This window comes from Cetorhinus maximus, chromosome 6 (assembly GCF_964194155.1).
Source record: "Cetorhinus maximus chromosome 6, sCetMax3.hap1.1, whole genome shotgun sequence".
Classification (NCBI taxonomy): Eukaryota; Metazoa; Chordata; class Chondrichthyes; order Lamniformes; family Cetorhinidae; genus Cetorhinus; species Cetorhinus maximus.
The window spans coordinates 3,052,656-3,073,084 of NC_135884.1; the positions used below are offsets into that span (position 1 = coordinate 3,052,656).

At 46.3% G+C, this 20,429-nt stretch overlaps 1 protein-coding gene across 1 annotated transcript in view; it reads left to right on the forward strand.

Moving 5' to 3' along the window:
• Positions 1-16,020, forward strand: part of LOC144681481 (netrin-4-like) — a 32,181-nt gene extending 16,161 nt beyond the window's left edge. Inside the window, exons 6-10 of the mRNA XM_078543101.1 lie at positions 5,863-6,076; positions 8,311-8,444; positions 10,230-10,298; positions 13,056-13,226; positions 15,353-16,020. Of these exons, the coding sequence (XP_078399227.1) occupies positions 5,863-6,076; positions 8,311-8,444; positions 10,230-10,298; positions 13,056-13,226; positions 15,353-15,489 (725 nt within the window). The 3' untranslated portion in view covers positions 15,490-16,020. The remainder of the gene's footprint in view (positions 1-5,862; positions 6,077-8,310; positions 8,445-10,229; positions 10,299-13,055; positions 13,227-15,352) is intronic.
• Positions 16,021-20,429: the final 4,409 nt, after the last annotated feature.

The following is a 20,429-nucleotide window of genomic DNA, read 5'->3' on the forward strand; positions in this document are numbered from 1 at the left end:
AATCATGAGGGGTCTGGACAGGATAGATGGGCAGAAACCATGAAAAGTTTAAGAACGAAAGGGCCCAGATTTAAAGTAATTGGCAAAAGTAACAAAAGCAATATAAAAAGCTTTTTCACACAGTAAGCGGTTAAGGTCTAGAATGCTCTTCCTGAGAGTGTGGTGGAGGCAGGTTCAATAGAAGCATTCTAGAGGGAATTAGACTGTTATCTGAAAAGGAAGAATGCACAGGGTTACGGGGAGAAGGTGGGAGAATGGCACTAAATAAATAGCTCGTTCGGAGAGTTGATGCAGTCGTGATGGGCCGAATGGCCTCCTTCAGTGCAATCCTGTGACGCTGGGGACATCTGGGCATGGAATCTATTCCATCCAATTAAGAGAACAGAAGAGGCCTCAGTTTAATGTTTTTACCACCAATCAATGCAGCGCTCCCTCAGTACTGACCCTCCGACAGTGCAGCACTCCCTCAGTACTGACCCTCTGACAGTGCAGCACTCCCTCAGTACTGACCCTCTGACAGTGCAGCACTCCCTCAGTACTGACCCTCTGACAGTGCAGCACTCCCTCAGTACTTACCCTCTGACAGTGCAGCACTCCCTCAGTACTGACCCTCTGACAGTGCAGCACTCCCTCAGTACTGACCTTCTGACAGTGCAGCGCTCCCTCAGTACTGACCCTCTGACAGTGCAGCACTCCCTCAGTACTGACCTTCCACCAGTGCCACATTCCCTTTGTCCTGCATTACAAGTGTCAGTCTGGATTATGGGCTTCAGTTCTTGGGTGACACTTGAACCCTAGACTTTCTAGCCAAGCCAAGAGAGTGCTTTCCACTGAGCCACACCCAGAACCTCTGCGAATTGTAAATTGACATAATCTGCCCTGTTTGTTTAGGAAATACTTATCCAGTTAGGACATTGCATTGCAGCATCAATATCCTGTTTTATCAAACAGCTCCAGTTCCTTCTCCCAAAGCTCATACTACAGGGAGGCAAATTCCTCTCCTGTTTTGGAATTGACATTTCCATTCCTTCTTTGGAAGCTTGTAGACCATCTCATCTCCATCAAGATTGGCGACTTCCATTCATGATTTTGGGCAGATGAATTCCACCAGGTGATTGGGTGAGGGAGTGTTCAGAGACTATGTGCTGGGCTGGGAACACGTGGTTCAAGAAGATGATGTGGCTTATGTAGGAAGGAAGATGGGTGGGAGAGTCACTTTATATTCCTCCTTTTCACATCTCCTCAGTTGGGTTTCAGAGGATCACTGCAAAGCTTAAGGATCAATGTTCGCTACCTGCTCTCTCAGGCTGGGCTGAGAGGGAGGGAGATAAAACCCCTCCAGAGTCACAGAATCACACAGAAGAGGCCCTTCGGCCCATCGAGTCTGCACCGACACAAGAAACACCTGACCTACCTACCTAATCCCATTGACCAGCACTTGGCCCATAGCCTTGAATGTTATGACGTGCCAAGTGCTCATCCAGGTACTTTTTAAAGGATGTGAGGCAACCCGCCTCCACCACCCTCCCAGGCAGTGCATTCCAGACCATCACCACCCTCTGGGTAAAAAGGTTTTTCCTCACATCCCCCCCCTAAACCTCCACCTTGAACAAAACCATGGAGAAGGACAGGAAAGAGGGGTTCCCCACACTGAATCAAATAAAACTGTGTTTTGTGCTTGTTAACCTCTCCTACTGCACGACTAAAAAAGATTTGCACAAAATGACTCAGAGTAACAGCAGCTCCTGAAAGGATCCCGTGGCTGTGCCATTTAACAGGGTGCCGAAGCACCCAATATGATGCAGGGTAGCAGACATGCTCTTACGCTGAATATGTGCTGCTGGCAATATTACTAAGGAAATATAGGAACAGGAGAAGACCATTCAGCCCCTCTAGGCTGTTCCACCATTCAAGTAGACCATGGCTGATCTGTGATTTAACTCCATCTACTCACTTTGGTTCCCTGGCACCGAGCACCCTGACCAACAAATAAATTGTCAAGCTCAGATTTTGAATTTCCAGCTGACCCTCATCATGCTGAGCATTGTCGCAGGGAGAGAGTTCCAGATTTCCACTCCCCTTTGTGTGAAGAAGCACTTCCTGATATTCCCTGAGTGGGCCTGCTTTGAATTTTAAGGTTTTGACCCCTTGTTCTGGACTCCTCCCACCTGAGGAAATCGTTCCCCTTGACCCAATCAACCTCTTTAATCATCTTAAAAGCCTCCATTAGATCAGCACCAGGAGGAGGCCATTCGGTCTATCATGCCTGAGGCAGCCCTTTGAAAGATCTATCCAATCCATCCCACTCGCCCTGACCTTTCCCCACAGCCCTACACATTTCTCCTTGTCAAATATTTCTCCAATTCCCGTCTGAAAGTTCCTATTGAATCTGCTTCCACCGCCCTTTCAGATCACAACAACTCGCTGGGTGATAAATTCTCCTCATCTCCCTCACCACCTTTTCTCATTGACCATGAATCTGTGTCCCTCTGGTTACTGACCCTCCGGCCGCTGGAAACAGTTTCTCTTTATTTACTCTATCGAAACCCTCCATGATTTTGAGCACCTCTATCAAATCTCCTGTTAGCCTTCTCTGCCCTAAGGAGAACAATCCCAGCTTCTCCAGTTTCTCCGCATTAACTGAAAGTCCCTCATCCCTGGTCTCATTCTAGTGAATCTCCACTGCCTCCTCCTCCCCCAAGGCTTTGAAATCCTTTCAAAAGTCTCAAGAAACTGGAGAGTAGGTTGATGATGATGATGATGAGTCAGTGAAAGGGTTAAAAAAAAGTTACCTTCTTAAAAACAAAAGGTGCTGGAAGTATTCAGCAGGGCAGGCAGCATCTGTGGAGAGGGAAACAGAGTTAACATTTCAGGTCAAGGATCTTTCGTTGCTCTGAGTGTTGGTTGTGAACACCTGGTTTTCACTGTTGCAGCTCTATAGGCTTTTTGTAAACACTTTTCCTGTGTTCCAGACTGATAGCTGGAGGCAAAGGGAAATTAACCGAGCGGAATACAGATGGTTTGTTGACCTGCCCTGCTTTGCTTGGTTAAATAGCACAGATCCTGTTTAGAAATATCCCTCCACTGGCCACTGTTTCCATCACAATATGTCCAGTGTTTTCAGTAAAGAGATGTTAATTTTTCGCATCTGCTTCAGGTTCATAAACATGTCAGGACAAAGCTTTTTAATATGAATTTCTGTTCAAAAGCCATGAAACCTTCAAAGGAGAAATAGATTTCTTTGTCTAACAATTAGAATAAATTACTTTTCAAACTGGTTGAGAATCTCTATATCTGGACCCTTGGTCCCCATCCCTCAGGAAATTGGTCCATCAGGAAGGAGGCACAGTCCCCAGTACCCATCGCAGGGTAGTCCCCAGTACCCCACTACCCATCACTGGATAGTCCCCACTACCCATCGCAGGATAGTCCCCACTACCCATCGCAGGATAGTCCCCAGTACCCATCGCTGGATGGTCCCCACTACCCATCGCTGGATAGTCCCCACTACCCATCGCAGGATAGTCCCCACTACCCATCGCAGGATAGTCCCCACTACCCATCGCTGGATAGTCCCCATAACTCCTTACCGGAAAATCGGACCTCTTGTCAATAAGGCACCTTGCAAGAGTCCTCTCCACACTTGTTTCTCGCTGATTTCGGACCCACTTACCTACCTTCTCAGCTCCCGCCCTTGAGACAGAGGGTTGTTGGTTCATGTCCCACTCCAGAAGCTTGTGCACAAAATCCAGGCTGGCACACCGGTGAGGGGGTGCTGCACTGTCAAGAGCACTACCTTTCAGGTGAGACAACATCTACCTTCACAGGTGGGCGTTCCAGAATCCATAGGCACATTTTGCAGAAGGGTACAGGAGCTCTCCCTGGTGTCCGGGCCAATATTTATCCTTCAACCAACATCACTAAAACAGGTTATCTGGTCATTATCAGATTGATGCTTGTGGGATCTTGCTGTGTGCAGTTGGTTGTCATGTTCCCCACCTTACCACAGTGACTACACTTGAAAGGCACTTTATTGGCTGTAATGAAGTTGTGAAAGATGCTACATAAATGTAAGCCTTTCTCACCATTTATTGCAACCCCACTTTCTGAATGAGAGAACTAGAATTTACATAATTCCTCCTCCTAATCCAATCCCTCCATCCCCTCATTCACCTTGGCTCAACTCTTCTGTATCCTTTCAATAGCTATAATATGTTTTGCACTGAGGTGACCAGAACTCCCTCCCTAACTCTGGGTGTACCTAAACCACATAGGAGGGGCAGTGGTGTAGTGGTATTGCCTTTGGACTGGTAATCCAGAGACCCAAGGTAATGTTCTGGGTACTGGGGTTCGAATCCGGCCATGGCAGATGGTGGAATTTGAATCCAAGAAAAATATGGGGAAAAACTAGTGCTTTTTAGGGAAGGAAATCTGCCATCCTTACATGTTGCTACATGTGACTCCAGACCCACAGCAATGTGGTTGACTCTTAAGTGGCCTAACAAGCCACTCAGTTCAATTAGGGATGGGCAATAAATGTTGGCCTAGCCAGTGATGCGAACAAGTATAAAAAAAAATGTCAATTGAGAGCTCTGGACACTGCGGGTGGGAGTTCTTGTGAGATCAGGAACTGTTTTCCAATTCATAGCGCATGGTCTGTCATAGCCGGAGTTCAGTTCAGTGGAGGGGCCTTAAAGATTGGATGGAAACGGAGCTCGGTTTGGTTGTGAATTTGAGAAATGGAAGAAACCGGAAAGCTTTGGTGGAAGAGTGGAGAAGCTGGGGTAATATCTTAGCGGAGAATAGGGGGCTCAGAAGCCATTGACTCATTTACGGCACAGAAGGATGCCATTGAGTCCATTCCGCCTCTCTGTAGAACAATCCAGTCAGTCCCATTCTATCCCCATAGCCCTGCTCAAGTGCCCATCCAATTTTCCTTTGAAATCATTCATCGTCTCTGCTTCCACCACCCTTGTGGAGTTCTAGGTCTTTACCACTCACTGTGTAAAAAAGTTCCTCCTCACATTCCCCCTACATCTCTTGCCCAAAACCTTAAATCTGTGTCCCCTGGTCCTTGGACCATCAGCCAATGAGAACAGCTTTTCTTTGTCTACCTTATCTAAACCTGTCATAATCTTGTCCACCTCTATCAAATCTCCCCTCAATCTCCTTCACTCCAAGGAGAACAACCCCAGATTCCACCCTAGGGTGGATAGGGAGCAGCTGTTCCCCTTAGTTGAAGGGTCAGTCACGAGGGGGCATAAGTTCAAGGTGAGGGGCAGGAGGTTTAGGGGGGATGTGAGGAAAAACTTTTTTACCCAGAGGGTGGTGAGGGTCTGGAATGCGCTGCCTGGGAGGGTGGTGGAGGCGGGTGGCCTCACATCCTTTAAAAAGTACCTGGATGAGCACTTGGCATGTCATAACATTCAAGGCTATGGGCCAAGTGCTGGTAAATGGGATTAGGTAGGTAGGTCAGGTGTTTCTCACATGTTGGCGCAGACTCAATGGGCCGAAGGGCCTCTTCTGCACTATGTGATTCTGTGATTCTCCAATCTAACCTTGTAATTAAAATCCCCTCATCCCTGGAATCATTCTGGTAAATCTCCTCCGCACCCTCTTAAGGACCCTCACATCCTTCCTAAAGTGTGGTGACCAGAACTGGATGCAATACTCTAGTTGGGGCCTAACCAGAGCTTTGTAAAGGTTCAGCATCACTTCCCTGCTTTTGGACTCAATATCTGGAGCTGCAAGTGGGGCTTTGGGGTAGGGAAAGGAATTAAATTTGTGATTGGTAGGTTGGGGAGAGAGGAAGTTTGGATTGGTGAGCACACCGTCACTTTAAACTTTGACCTTTGCCCTCAGCTTGTTCTTGCCACCCTGTGGGCTCGACAAACTCGACCTTCAACAGAAGCTGGAAGTGTGACCCAAAGAGTGGATACTGCTACTGCCAGCCTGGAGTGGGTGACCCACAATGTACCAGCTGCCTGATGGGCTACTGGGGTTTCGGAGAGTCAGGCTGTAAGCCGTGCAACTGCGCAAGAGCCTGCGATCCCCAAACTGGCCGATGTCTGGACAAGTGAGTATAACTCCTTTCCCCAATATTTCCTCCTCTCCAGAAAATGGTGACACTCAACTGGGGTGAAGTTTCACTTCCAATGGAGCCCTCACGAGAACACCATTCCTCCTGAAGAGCCCAAAGAGAGTGTCGGTGGGCAATTCGACTGTGGAAACCATCATGCACCACAAAGGATAATGTCCTCACCTGAAACCCTCACTTGCATATGCATACTGACATGCACAACAACAACTTGCATTGACATAGCACCTTTAACATAGTAAAACTCCCCAAGGTGCTTCGCAAGAGCAGTTATGAAACAAAGATTGATGTGAAGCCATGTGTGGAAATGTTTGGACAGGTAGCAAAAGGCTTGATCCGAGAAGTAGGTTTTAAGGAGCATTCAAAGGAGGAAAGTGAGATAGAGAGGTTTAGAGAGAGAATTCCAGAGCTCAGGGCCCAGGCAGCTGATGGCACAAAGCCAATGGGGGTGCGATTAAAAACGACGATGTGTAAGAAGCCAGAATGTAAGGGGTGCAGATATCTCAGAGGGATGTTGGGCAAGAGGAGATTAGAAAGTTAGGGATTGGAGGGATTTTAACAGGTGGGTGACAAAATTGAGGTGTTAGTGGATTGACAGCCATTGTACGTTAATGAGTACAGGAGGTGATGAGTCAGCAGGACCTGGATAAGTACAGCCACACACCCCACACTGTAGAGGAAGTTTTACTCTGTATCTAATCGCGTGCTGTACCCGCCCTGGGAGCTGCTTCATCAATGACCTTCATTCCATCATAAGGTCAGAAGTGGGGATGTTTGCTGATGATTACACAATGTTCAGCACCATTCGCGACTCCTCAGGTATTGAAGCAATATCCAGGCTAGGGCTGACAAGTGGCAAGTAACATTCGTGCCAAACAAGTGCCAGGCAATGACCGTCTCCAACAAGAGAGAATCTTACCATCGCCCCTTGGTATTCAGTGGCATTACGATTGCTGAATCCCCTATTCTCAACATCCTGGGTGTTGCCATTGACCAGAAACTGAACTGGACCAACTATATAAATACGATGGCTCCAAGAACAGGTCAGAGGCTGAGAATCCTGTGATGAGTAACTCACATCCTGACTCCCTAAAGCCTGTCCACCATCTACAAGGCACAAGTCAGGTGTGTGATGGAATACTCCCCATTTGCCTGGATGAGTGCAGCTCCAACAACACTCCAATAGCTCGACACCATCCAGGACAAAGCAGCCCACTTGATTGGCACCCCATCCACAAACATTCAGTCCCTCCGCCCGATGCACAGTAGCAGCAGTGTGTGTACCATCTACAAGACGCACTGCAGGAACTTACCAAGACTCATTAGACAGCACCTTCCAAACCCAAGACCAGAAGGACAAGGGCAGCAGATAGATGGGAACGCCACTACCTGGAAGTTCCCTTCCAAGCCACTCATCACCCTGACTTGGAAATATATCGCCATTCCTTCACTGTCGCTGGGTCAAAATCCTGGAACTCCCTCCCTAACAGCACTGTGGGTGTACCTACACCACATGGACTGTAGTGGTTCAAGAAGGCAGCTCACCACCACCTTCTCAAGGGCCATTAGGGATGGACAATAAATGTTGGCCCAGCCAGTGACGCCCACATCCCGTGAATGAATAAAAAAAAGGACAGTGTAGAGGGAGCTTTACTCTGTATCTAAGCCCGTGCTGTACCTGCCCTAGGAGTGTTTGATGGGGATAATGTAGAGGGATCTTTACTCTGTATCTAACCCCGTACTGTACCTGTCCTGAGAGTGTTTGATGGGTACAATGTGTAGGGAGCTTTACTCTGTATCTAACCCCGTGCTGTACCTGTCCCGGGAGTGTTTGATGGGGACAGTGTAGAGGGAGCTTTACTCTGTATCTAACCCTGTGCTGTACCTGCCCTGGGAGTGTTTGATGGGGACGGTGTAGAGGGAGCTTTACTCTGTATCTAACCCCGTGCTGTACCTGTCCTGGGAGTGTTTGATGGGGACAGTGTAGAGGGAGCTTTACTCTGTATCTCACCCCGTGCTGTACCTGTCCTGGGAGTGTCTGGTACTGAAACTGGGTGCCATATTGGGAATGTGACCCATCCTAGCACTAACATTGTGCACTTTGGATACAAAATTCATAAATTATCTCCTCGCAACACCTAATCTGTTTGTTTACTATTTGGTCCAGTTCTTATTTGTCCTAAATAGTTAGTTCCTATCTTTCTGCTTTGCAGCTTTGAAAATGAACAAATTTACAATATCCCCATTGGTGGTCGAATTCCGGACATGATCGACATTCCAAGCAATGAGAGCGGGCAGGATTGGAGCTGGGAAGATGAGCAGGGATTCTCAGCGCTTAGACATTCTGGTGGGTCACAACAACAGCTTGAATTGACATAGTACCTTTAACATAGCAAAACCTCGCAAGGCTTATGGGAGTGTTATCAGACAAAATCTGGCACCAAGCCAGATGTGAGGATCTTATGGCAGGCAGCCAAAAGCCAGATAGTGTTAGGGAGGAAATTCCAAAGCTTAGGGCCCAGGCAGCTGAAGACACGGCCGCCAATGGTGGAAAAATGGAAATCGGGGATGTGCAAGAGAATTGAAGGCATGTGGAGATGTTGGAGGATTTTAATGTTGGAGATTACAGAGATAGAGAGGGCCCAATGTAGGGAAGGTTTTTAAACCAGGTAAGGAAGGGAAAGGAAGGGAAAGGGAGGCAACATCACCTGGCCTAGACCCATCTAGTGTACTGGTCACCGTTCTAGTTTCCATACTCGAAAATATTTATAGAGGCACTGGAGAAGATGAAAAAAGACTTTCTAGGATGACACCAGAACTTACACTTTACACCAACCAGGAAGGATAGGCTGGGGCTCTTTCTCCAGAAAACAGGAGGCTGAGATGTGAAAGAAGTGTTTAAAATTATGAAAGGGTTCTATAGGGTAGACATAGAGAAGATGCTTCCACTCTTGGGAAAGATCAGAACTAGGGGGCCATCAATATAAGATAGTCACTAGTAAATCCAATTGGGAATTCAGGAGAAATTTCTTTACCCAGCAAGTGGTGAAATTTGGAACTTGCTGTCACAGGGAGCGGTTTGAGGTGAATAGTGTAGATACGTTTAAGGGGGAAGCTGGGTAAACGCATGAGGGAAAAGGGAATGGAAGGATATGTTGATAGTGTGAACTGAAGAGGGGTGGAAGGAGGCTCATGTGGAGTATAAACAATGGCATAGACTGGTTGGGTCAAATAGATGGGGAGGTGATGGCATAGTGGTATTGTCGCTGGACTAGTAATCCAGAGACCCAGGGTAATGTTCTGGGGACCTGGGTTCAAATCCTGCCAGATAGTGGAATTTGAATTTGATCTAGAATTTTAAAAGTCTTAATAACCCATCTGGTTCACTAATGCCCTTCAGGGAAGGAAATCTGCTTTCCTTACCTGGTCTGGCCTACCTGTGACTCCAGTCCCACAGCAATGTGGTTGACGCTCAGGGATGGGCAATAAATACTGACCTAGCCAGCTACACCCACATCCCCAAAAAAAAATTAGGAATTCTTCATAAAATGAAATAGGTGGCCCTTCAACATTTACTTCATGAGTTCAAGACCCAGGATGGTGTGAAATATAAAAGTGGGAACATGGGGATTTCTGGATGAGAGTGAAAAATGGTCAGTCTGATTCGCCTTGTAAAATCCTGGGCCTCACTGGATACAGGCAGGATGGAGTTATTAGCTAATCACAGTAATCAATCTCTATCAATGAGTCTATAACACTGATGGACCTGGAAATTAAACATTTCCATTAAAATAAAAAAATGGTGTGTGGAGGTTATCAATCCTAATCCCAGTGTCTGTTTAACAAACTGGTGCAAACAGATGATAATGAGACCTGTGGAGAGAGAAGGGAGACTGTTAGATCAAACCTCCTGTAAATCGATCAGAACGCAGACACAGACGAATGCAAACACAGGAGCTTCACGTTGACTATGTCAGGACACCTGGACTTAAGGTTGCCTCATATTGATATTCGCTGATGTTTGTCACTGCCTGTGTGAATGGGGTCTTGATGATACTGACTAGAATATCCTTATTCCGTTGCTTTGTGTTTATTTAATAATTTGTTGCTCCTGCCTTCTCTGTCACACTAGTGAAGTGCGTCTGCAAGGAGACTCTGTTGGGAGATGCCACATATTTTTGTCCAATAAAGTACGCGTATGGTAAGAGATTCTAAAACCTGTTGTCATCCAGATACAATGGGGCTACACACATTTTCTTCCCACATTCGAATACTGCAGAAACTTAATAACACCGATTGTTATCAACCTGTGCTCCATGTTGAGGTCATAGAGACATGATGCATCGAAGGCCATTCAGCCCATCATGCTTGTGCTGGCTCTTTGAAAGAGCTTTCAATGAGGCTCCCTCCCCTGATTTTTTCCCCCATATCCCTGCAATTATTTACCCTCAAGTACTTAACCAGTTCCCTTTTGAAAGTTACCATTGAATCTGCTTCCACCGCCCTTTCAGGCAGCACGTTCCAGATCACAACAACTCGCTATGTAAAAATATTCTCCTCCCCTTTCTTCTGGTTCTTTTGCCAATTATCTTAAATCTGTGTCTGGTGGTTTACCGACTTTCCTACCACTGGAAACTGTTTCTCCCTTTGACTCTATCAAAATTCCTCATCATTTTGAAAACCTATGCTAGATCTCCTCTTAATCTTATTCTCTACTCTAAGGAGAACAATCCCAGCTTCTCCAGTCTCTCCACATGACTGAAATCCCTCATCTCCGGTAGATCTCTCCTGGACACTCTCCAAGGCCTAAACATCCTTCCTAAATTGTAGTGCTCAGAATTAAACACAGTACTCCAGCTGCAGCCTAACCAGCGATTTTATAAAGGTTTAGCCCAACTTCTGTGTTTTTGTACTCTATTCCTGTATTAATAAAGACAAGGATCCCATATACTTATTAATTTATTATTGCAGGGAGACAGTGGCATACTGGTAATGTCACTGGACTAGTAACCCAGAGACCCAGGTTAATGCTCTGGGGACATGGGATCAAAGCCCACCATGGCAACTGGTGGAATTTAAATTCAATTAATAAATCTGGAATCAAAAGCCAGTCTTAATAATGATGACCACTATCAACGATTGTTGTAAAATCCCATCTGGTTCACTAATGCCCTTTAGGGAAGGAAATCTGTTGTCCTTACCTGGTCTGGCCTACATGTGACTCCAGACCCAGAACAATGTGGTTGACTCTTAACTGCTCTCTGAAAGGGTCTAGCAAGCCACTCAGTTCAAGTGTAATTAGGGATGGGCAACAAACGCTGGCCTTGCCAGCGACGCCCACATCCCATGAAAAGAATTTTAAAAATGCTTCTCAACTTGACATGCCAACTTTAAACATTTGTGTAAATGTATTTTTTTTTGCTCTGGAGTATCTTCTCCTTTATTTTATATTCACTACCCCCTCCCTCATTTCCCTTTCCTCTCTGTCTTACCAGAAGCAAAGTGACCAGGACAGGATTTATCTTGGTTGCTATTGGGAACATCTGCAGAGGTGTCACCTGTGGTTCAGTAAATAGAGCTCTCTCTCTCTCTCTCTCTCTCTATCTCTCTATCTATCTCTCTAGTTCTCTTCTCTGAGTAAGAAGGTCATGGGCTCAAAACCCACTCCAGAGACCTGAGCATAAAATTCAGACCAAGACTCCCAAGGCAGCATTGTTGGAGGTGCTATCTTTCAGATGAGGTATTAAAGGCCATCTGCCCCTTCAGGTTGATGTAAAAGATCCCAATGTCACTATTTTGAAGAAGAACAGGGGAAAGTTCTCCCTGGAGTCCTGGGCCAACATTTATCACTCCAGCAACACCAATCAAGGCAGATTATCAGATCATTTATCATATTGCTGTTTGTAGGATCTTGCTGTGCATAATTTGGCTATTACGTTTTCCACATTACAATGGTGATTACACTTCAAAAGTATTTCATTGAAGCGTTTGAGATGTCCTGAGATTATGAAAGAAGCTGAGATGTGGTGGACAATCCATCATCTCTGGAACAGGATGAGGCCAATCGACCCATCAACCTGTTCACCTATCCTATCAGATGCCTTTCACTTGAGTTGAGCAACCAGGGAACAGACCCATTAAAAACCTAAAGGATGAGGAGCCATTCTTCCAGGGGTCTTGCCAAAAATTTCATTGATCACATCCCTGGGAAGGGGGTTACGAAACCCAAACCCCTCAGTCAGGATTCTGTAAGGAACATCCAATGTCATGCTGGGAAATAAGAATAGATGCAGATTGACGAGAGCCGGGATAAAATTCCACGAATATCTGCCAACTATCTCACCCAACTGAATATCCTGAGCAACCTGGCATTAGTAAAATGACCATGAAACTGTCCGTTTGTCATAAAAACCCATCTGGTTCACTGATGCCCTTTAGGGAAGGAAGTCTGCCATCCTTACCCGGTCTGGCCTACATGTGACTCCAGACCCACAGTAATGTGGTATATTGGTCGGCAGCTCTCAGTAGGCGGGACTTCCAGCCCCAGGGGCTTGATTCCAGGGGAAGACCTGCTGCTGGCCTCGCCACTGCCTGATTGGCTCGTGGTTCAGCAGGCTTTCCCAAAAAGAGGCAGCACGGCTGTCTCGTCGGGTCTCCAGCCGGCAGGCAAGACCTCGACGCCTCAACAAGATTCCGCCCTATGTCTCAGTTTCACACCCAATGGCAGAGTTAGCTATCCCAACCAACAGTTACAGGCAGGAGATTTATTTATACGATGGAAAGAAGCTGAGAACCAAAAGCCCCTGACCAGCTGTGAGCCAGGTCCTGAATGACCATTCCACTTGACAATCCTAGAAGAGGTGGAAGGTCAGTGTGTTAACCGCAGGGTCTCTGAGTCTGTTTCCTTGTTGAACTGGGAATGAGTTTCTCTGTGTAAAAGTCTGTTCTTTCCCACCAGTCATCAAGGCGAGGGTTCTTTCTGCTCATGACAAAGGAACTCACGCTGAGGTGAATATCAAAGTAAAGAAGGTGATGAAAACTGGGAAAGTGAAAATCACCCGTGGCAACTGGAGCATCTATCCCGAATCCTGGACCAAGCGGGGATGTACATGTCCCTTACTCAACCCTGGTGAGTAGCTGAGGAGCTTGTAGGGACTGGGAACATGGGGAAGGGTTGAGTTCATTACAAGGAATGATAGACATGTTCTTGTTTGATCTGTGGACAGCATTTCCCTGGCCTTGCCTCCTTGCTCACCTTACAGCCTCCTCTGACTGGCCCTACAAACCCTCCGAGATCTCTGCGTCGCCCATCCTAACATCTCATTATTAAGCTCGATGTTAAATTTTCAAAACACTCTCTGAAGCGCCTTGGGAGCTTTTACTGTGTTAAAGATGCTATATAAATGCAAGTTGTTTTTGTAGTGGAACCGTAGAATTACACTGCAGTGTGGAGACTCTATTTGTAACACGCTATTTATACCAACTAACTCCTTGGCTCCTCAGTCCCACAGTTTATTCTTTCCCTCCTCTCCTGTGGCTAAAACACCACAAGTTCCACCTACCCTCGGGCTCCTCATCCCAATGGCCATTATTCGGATGTGAGGCTAGTCTGAGCATTTTGGAGTTTGAATTGGGAGGGGTGGAGGCATGCAGTGCACATTGACCAATGGAATGCCAGGGTTTACAGAGTTAAATTATGATGAGAGGTTCCTTAAAGGTAGTTTGTATTCCCTCGTCTGTAGAAGATTAAGGGACGTTGTGATTGGGATGTTTAAAACGATTCAAGTGGTTTGATAGGGCAGATGCAGTGAATCCTCTGGTGGGGGGGAGTCTAGAACAAGGGGCTGCAATCTCAAAATGAGAGGCAGGCTATTTGTGGGCGCTGTCAGAAGCAATTCTTCACAAAGAGGAGTGAAAATCTGGAACTCTTCCCCCCCCCCAAAAAGCTGTTGCAGTTGTGAGTCAAGTTTTCAAGACACATTGACAGATGCTTGTTGGGTAGGGGCTTCAAGGGGTATGGAGCTAAGGCAGGTAAATGGAGCTGAGATCAGCCAGGATCTCATTAAATGACAGAACAGACTCGAGGGGCTGAATGGGCTGCTTTTGTTCACAACTCTGAAGAATGGAGCTTTAGTGAGCAGATAGTCATCTCATTAAAGAGGGCAGCTCAAGGGCTTAAAAAGGACAAGTGAGTTCCTTGTTTTGTATCTTGAGATATGGAACTTGGAAAAAATTTTATGAGGTGGTGGGGTGGGGGGAGAATGTATTTCTCACCCCCTGGTAGAAAGGTCAGTCATGAGCCGACCGACTTTAAAAAAAGCTGCCCTACAGCAACAATACACTGAGAGCGGCCTTAACAAGGACATTGTGGGACTTCTGCCCTCAGGGAAAAGATGGGTTTAGGGGGCCAGAGGGGGAGTAACAAAGGAAGGGTAACAGCCTGGGGGGGGATGTCCCCGATGGGTACAGGGCAACCCCCAAAGTGGGTATCCCCCTTCCTTCCTGCCTTTTCACCTCAGACAGTGAAGAAGCAGACTGGCCTCCTTTGTTCCACCCTCCTAAGCCGCATGTATTATTGTGGAAACTGGCCTTTAACTGACCATTAATTAGCCAATTAGGGACCTCAGTAGGCAGACAGGCGGACGGACTCCCTGATTCCTGATTCCACTATTATTATTATGGGGAACAACTCGGGGCTGGACAGGAGAGCAGTAGGCTAGCCACCTGTCTTATTTTAAGTACACCACCCCCCACCACCATCTGCAAATACTTTGGCTGGGAGATTGTAAAACTGTTCCCAAAGTAATGTTGAGCCTCCACAAGACCCTAGTGTAGACCTCAGCTGGAGTATTGAGGTAAAGTTTCTCTATTATCCCCACGACCCTAACTTGGATGAAGCGGTTCTGGAAAAGTGATTGAGTGAGAGAGTTTCTGTATTATTTCTCCCCCATAAATCATTGTATTCTGGATGCTAAAGATAGTGTAATTTTAAACATGAGTGATGCCCATAACCATCTTATATTGGAGCATCCACGATCTGTTATGCAAGGGTCAAAAGTCCATTTGCCTGAAGCAGTCCAAACACAAAATTGGCCATGCCCCAACTGGCATGGTGAGTTTGCTGAAAGACGCTCCATGAGTTGATCGGTCTCTTGATCGGTCAACATTTTTGACTCCTAAGAGTTCCAAGTCCTTTCTCATATCTTACTGTCAGTCTGTCGGTCAAATACAGTTCCTGTTTCCTTTCTCTGATAGGCACAGATTACCTGATTGCCGGCCACGAAGCAGGCCAAACGGGCAGACTCCTGGTCAACATGGACAGCCTTGTCACGCCATGGCGCGCGGGCACAGCCAAATGGGTGGCGCACAACCTGCGCGTGAGCTGCAAGTGACTGCACCAAGTTAACACGGCATCAAGCTGAGTGGCATCCGGAGTCTCGCCATTCACTGTTGATGTGTGCAATCAGCCCTCATTCAACCGAGTTCCGGGGTGAAGTATAGAGGGAAACTACAAGGTGGCAACTGGCAAAATTCCTCCTTTAAGCCATCATAGACTCATGCACCTTGCTTAGAGCGAACGCTTCAACTGCCCCTGCCTCTTTGGTCTGTCTGTTACCTTGAAAGGTCATGAACTCTTAGCATCAAACAATATGATAACAGCATTTCTGATTCATGACTCTCTGACCCCTTCCATGTTGCTCATGTGGTCTGCACACTAAGTGCTCAGCCTGTGCTCTGGGTGGCTCTGTGCTTGGAGCTCAGATGTACAATGCTTTCCTCAGCCCAGCACTTTGTCTTGCTTTAAACCCAACCAGTAGATCAATTCAAATGATGTTTTTTAATGTTTATTTGTCAACGATTTCAGTACTTTGAGATGTTATTTTGTAAAAATAATTAAACAAGAGTAGTTATTGTTTTCTAAACTGTAACCTCAATCATGACTCTCTTGCATTGACCACAAGACATTGTGGCCCACCTCAAACTATAAGCTGTTCCCAAATTGAGTCACTGGTGGTTAGGGGTTGCCAACCCTCTAAGATTGTCCTGGAGTCTCCTGGACACTGACCATGAAGCAAAAGCCTGGGGAAAAATGTCATGGAGCCATTTAAGAAATGTGTTTTTCATTTACTTAAAACTCCCTTTTATGAAAATGTTGGTAAATGTGAGGCGGGGGGGGGTGGAAAGGAAAGATTCTTTGATCTGGCAGGATGGTGGGAGGTCATATGATAAACCTCCAGGAATGCACCCAACCAGAGTTGGCAACTCCTACTGGTGATGTCAGTCTAACGCTTTGATAGCAAAGGAACCCTGTCATATAAAGCACTTTGTGATGGTTTCAGTGAATAATGACTTGTCCACAACGCACACTTAAAATCCTGAAATTAAAAACAGAAAATGCTGGAAATAGTCAGCAGGGTCAGGCAGCGTCTGTGGAGAGAAACAGAGTTAATGTTTCTATTCACTTGCATTTCCCCTAACTTAGTCTACTGCATTCGTTGCTCCCAATGCGGTTTCCTCTACATTGGAGAGACCAAACGTAAACTGGGCGACCGCTTTGCAGAACACCTGCGGTCTGTCCGCAAGAATGACCCAGACCTCCCTGTCGCTTGCCATTTTAACACTCCACCCTGTTCTCTTGCCCACATGTCTGTCCTTGGCTTGCTGCATTGTTCCAGTGAAGCCCAACGCAAACTGGAGGAACAGCACCTCATCTTCCGACTAAGCACTTTACAGCCTTCCGGACTGAATATTGAATTCAACAACTTTAGATCTTGAACTCCCTCCTCCATCCCCACCCCCTTTCCGTTTCTTCCCCCTCCCTTTTGTTTTTTCCAATAATTTATATAGATTTTTCTTTTCCCACCTATTTCCATTATTTTTAAATCTATACCTGTAATGCCCTGTTAGTCTTTCCACCCCACCCCCACTAGAGCTGTACCTTGAGTGTCCTGCCATCCATTCTTAATTAGCACATTCGTTTAGATAATATCACCACCTTCAACACCTCTTTGTTCCTTTGTCTGTGACATCTTTTGATTATCTGCTCCTATCACTGCTTGCTTGTCCCTACAACCACCCCGCACCCCCCAACTTCTCTCCCCCCATCCCCCACCTTAAACCAGCTTATATTTCACCCCTCTCCTAATATTACTCAGTTCTGTTGAAGGGTCATGAGGACTCGAAACGTCAACTCTTTTCTTCTCCGCTGATGCTGCCAGACCTGCTGAGTTTTTCCAGGTAATTCCGTTTTTGTTAATGTTTCTATTGATGACCTTTCACCAAAACTGGGAAACATTTCGAGGTGTAACAGGTTTTGAGCAAGGGGTGGGCTGGACAAGGGACGAAAGGAAAGTCCTTGATGGAGTGGAAGTCTGGAAAGATTAGATGACAGAGGGTTGATGGTGGGAAGCCAAAGGGAGTGAGCGGTTTTAGACAAGTAAATAAACAAAAGGTGTTTCCCGAGGAGCTGTGAATGGCAGGATAATGAGTAGCTGCTGAGCAAAAACAGAAAAATAAAGAGCAAAACAAAGAGTAAAACTGAAACCAGCAAATAAAAGGAAACAAACTTGGAGGCAGAGATTAAAGTTTGATATAGATTACAAATCGATTATAAATTGTTGATCTCAATGTTGAGTCGGGAAAGCCTATAGAAACATAAAAACTAGGAGCAGGAGTAGGCCATTCGGCCCTTCGAGCCTGCTCCGCCATTCAATATGATCATGGCTGATCCTCTACCTCAACGCCATATTCCCGCTTTCTCTCCATACCCCTTTAGAGTCCAGAAATCTATCTATTTCCTTCTTAAATATATTCAGTGACTTGACCTCCACAGCCTCTGTGGTAGAGAATTCCACAGGTTCAGCACCCTCTGAGTGAAGAAGTTTCTCCTCATCTCAGTCCTAAAGGTCTACCCCCATATCCTGAGATTGTGGCCTCTTGTTCTTGACTCCCCCCAGCCAGAGGAAACATTATCCCTGCATCCAGTCTGTCCAGCCCTGTCAGAATTTCATATGTTCCAATGAGATCTCCTCTCATTCTTCTAAACTCCAGTGAATATAGGCCTAGTCGACCCAATCCCTCCTCAAACGACAATCCTGCCATTCCAGGAATCAGTCTGGTGAACCTTTGCTGCCTTGTAAAGTGCCATTGTGCCTGATCAACCTTTGGCTTACTGAAGAAAAGAGTATTTGAGGACCAAGGTCTCAAACCCGAGACTAAGGTTATGGTTTACTGGGCAGCAGTGATCTCCAAACTCCTATTTCCTTTGGAGACTTGGACAACCTTCAGCAGGTACCTCAAAGCCCTGGAGAAGGACCATGGCAAGATCCTCCAAATCCAGTGACAGTGGTAGTCCAACAGCAGCGTCCTCTCCCAAGACAACTCACCCATTAGCGAGGCGCTAATCACTCAAAACCAGCTCCGCTGGGCAGGACATGTCATTTGTATGTCTGACACCCAGGCTCCCGAGTCAAGGATTCGACTCGGAACTGGGTCACGGCAGGAGACCCCCAGGAGGAGAGCGGAAATGCTTTAGGGGTGTCCTCAAAGCCTCCCTGAAGAGATCAAACATCCCCGCCAACTCATGAGAGACCCTGGCTTGTGACCAACTAAAATGGAGAAGGTTCATTCAGGAAGGCACCGCGCACACCCAGAGACTTCATCGGGAATGTACAGAGACAAGGCCGAGGTGTCGGAGAGAGTGCACAAACCTCCCAACACCTCATCTATCCGGCCCTTCAAACACCGTCAGTTGCACATGTGGCAGAGCCTGCAGATCGTACATTGGACTTATCAGCCACCTCAGAACCCATCCAACCGGAGTGGAAGCAAGTCATCCTCGATCCCGAGGGACTGCCTGAGAAGAAGGAGTAAAGTGCCTAATCAAAAGATGAGGTGCTGTTCCTCGATCTTCTATTGAGCTAAAAACCTGAGCCTGATTTCATAATCCATTTCCTCATGTCATTCCCATTGATGCACTTTTAACCTTTAAACAATGCAAGTGATGAAAATAAACATGCAGGAAGAAATTAATCTTCATTTTCCAGTAACTGGTTGTTTAAAAGGTGCCTATCCCAGGAATCAAAAAACATGCATGATCCAGATTGGGAAGAGTTTCTAATTCAAACTTTGTAATTGTATGGGGACAAACATTGGCATCGATGTTAACATCATAGTCATAGAATCAGAGAGTGATACAGCAGAGAAGACTTGTATCTTTTTGGGTTTATCCCACACTCCTGTCTTATCCCCTTAGACTTGCAATTTTTACCTTTTCAAATGCTGTATTTATACTTTTTTTAATTCTTTCACGGGATGTGGGCTGTGCTGGCTGGGCCAGCATTTATTGCCCATCCCTAATTGCCCTTGAGAAGGTGGTGGTGAGCTGCCTTCTTGAACCGCTGCAGTCCATGTGGTGTAGGTACACCCACAGTGCGGTTAGGGAGGGAGTTCCAGGATTTTGACCCAGCAACAGTGAAGGAACAGCGATATATTTCCAAGTCAGGATGGTGAGTGACTTGGAGGGGAACTTCCAGGTTGTGGTGTTCCCATCTATCTGCTGCCCTTGTCCTTCTTGGTGGTAGAGGTCACGGGTTTGAAAGGTGTTGTCCAATTCCCTTTTCAAAATTATTATTGAATCTGCTTCCCCCGCCCTTCCAGACCACAGCAACTCGCTACAGAACAAAACTTCTCTTAATCTTCTCCAAGTTCTTTAGTCAATTATTTGTCAATCTGTGTCCTCTGGTTACTGAACCTGTTGTCACTGGAAACAGTTTCTTCTTATTTAGTCTAATAAGTGCCCCTCCTAATTTTGAACACATCTATTATATCTCCCTTGTGTGTTGAGCTGAATGTAGCTGAGAGGTGTGGAGAGACAATCCCTGTGAAGACACTGCCAATACCATCAAACTCTAATGCAGGAACCACATGGTTGTGACATCCACAGGGTTCCACAAACAGTAATGTGATCAGGGCCAAATAATCTCTTTTTAGTAATTGAGGGATAAACATTGGCCAGGACACTAGTAGAACTCCCCTGCTCCTCTTCAAGTAGCTGCCTCGGGATCTTTAACATCCATCTCGGAGAGCAGACGAGGCCTCGGATTAATGTCTTAATGGCCTTGCCAGCAACGTTGCCGTCCCAAGAATGAATGAAAAAGGCTGCGTTTTGCTGCCAACGCCGGGCATGCGCAGCCGATTCTGTTGCTCCCCAATGTCATGGTGAGCAACAGCATCAGCAGCGGCCAGGACCAAAAGTGGCACCGCTCAAATAGTCACAAACTTAAAAATACCAGCTGTGATTTATAAGACCTCACTGGAATTTGGAAAGATA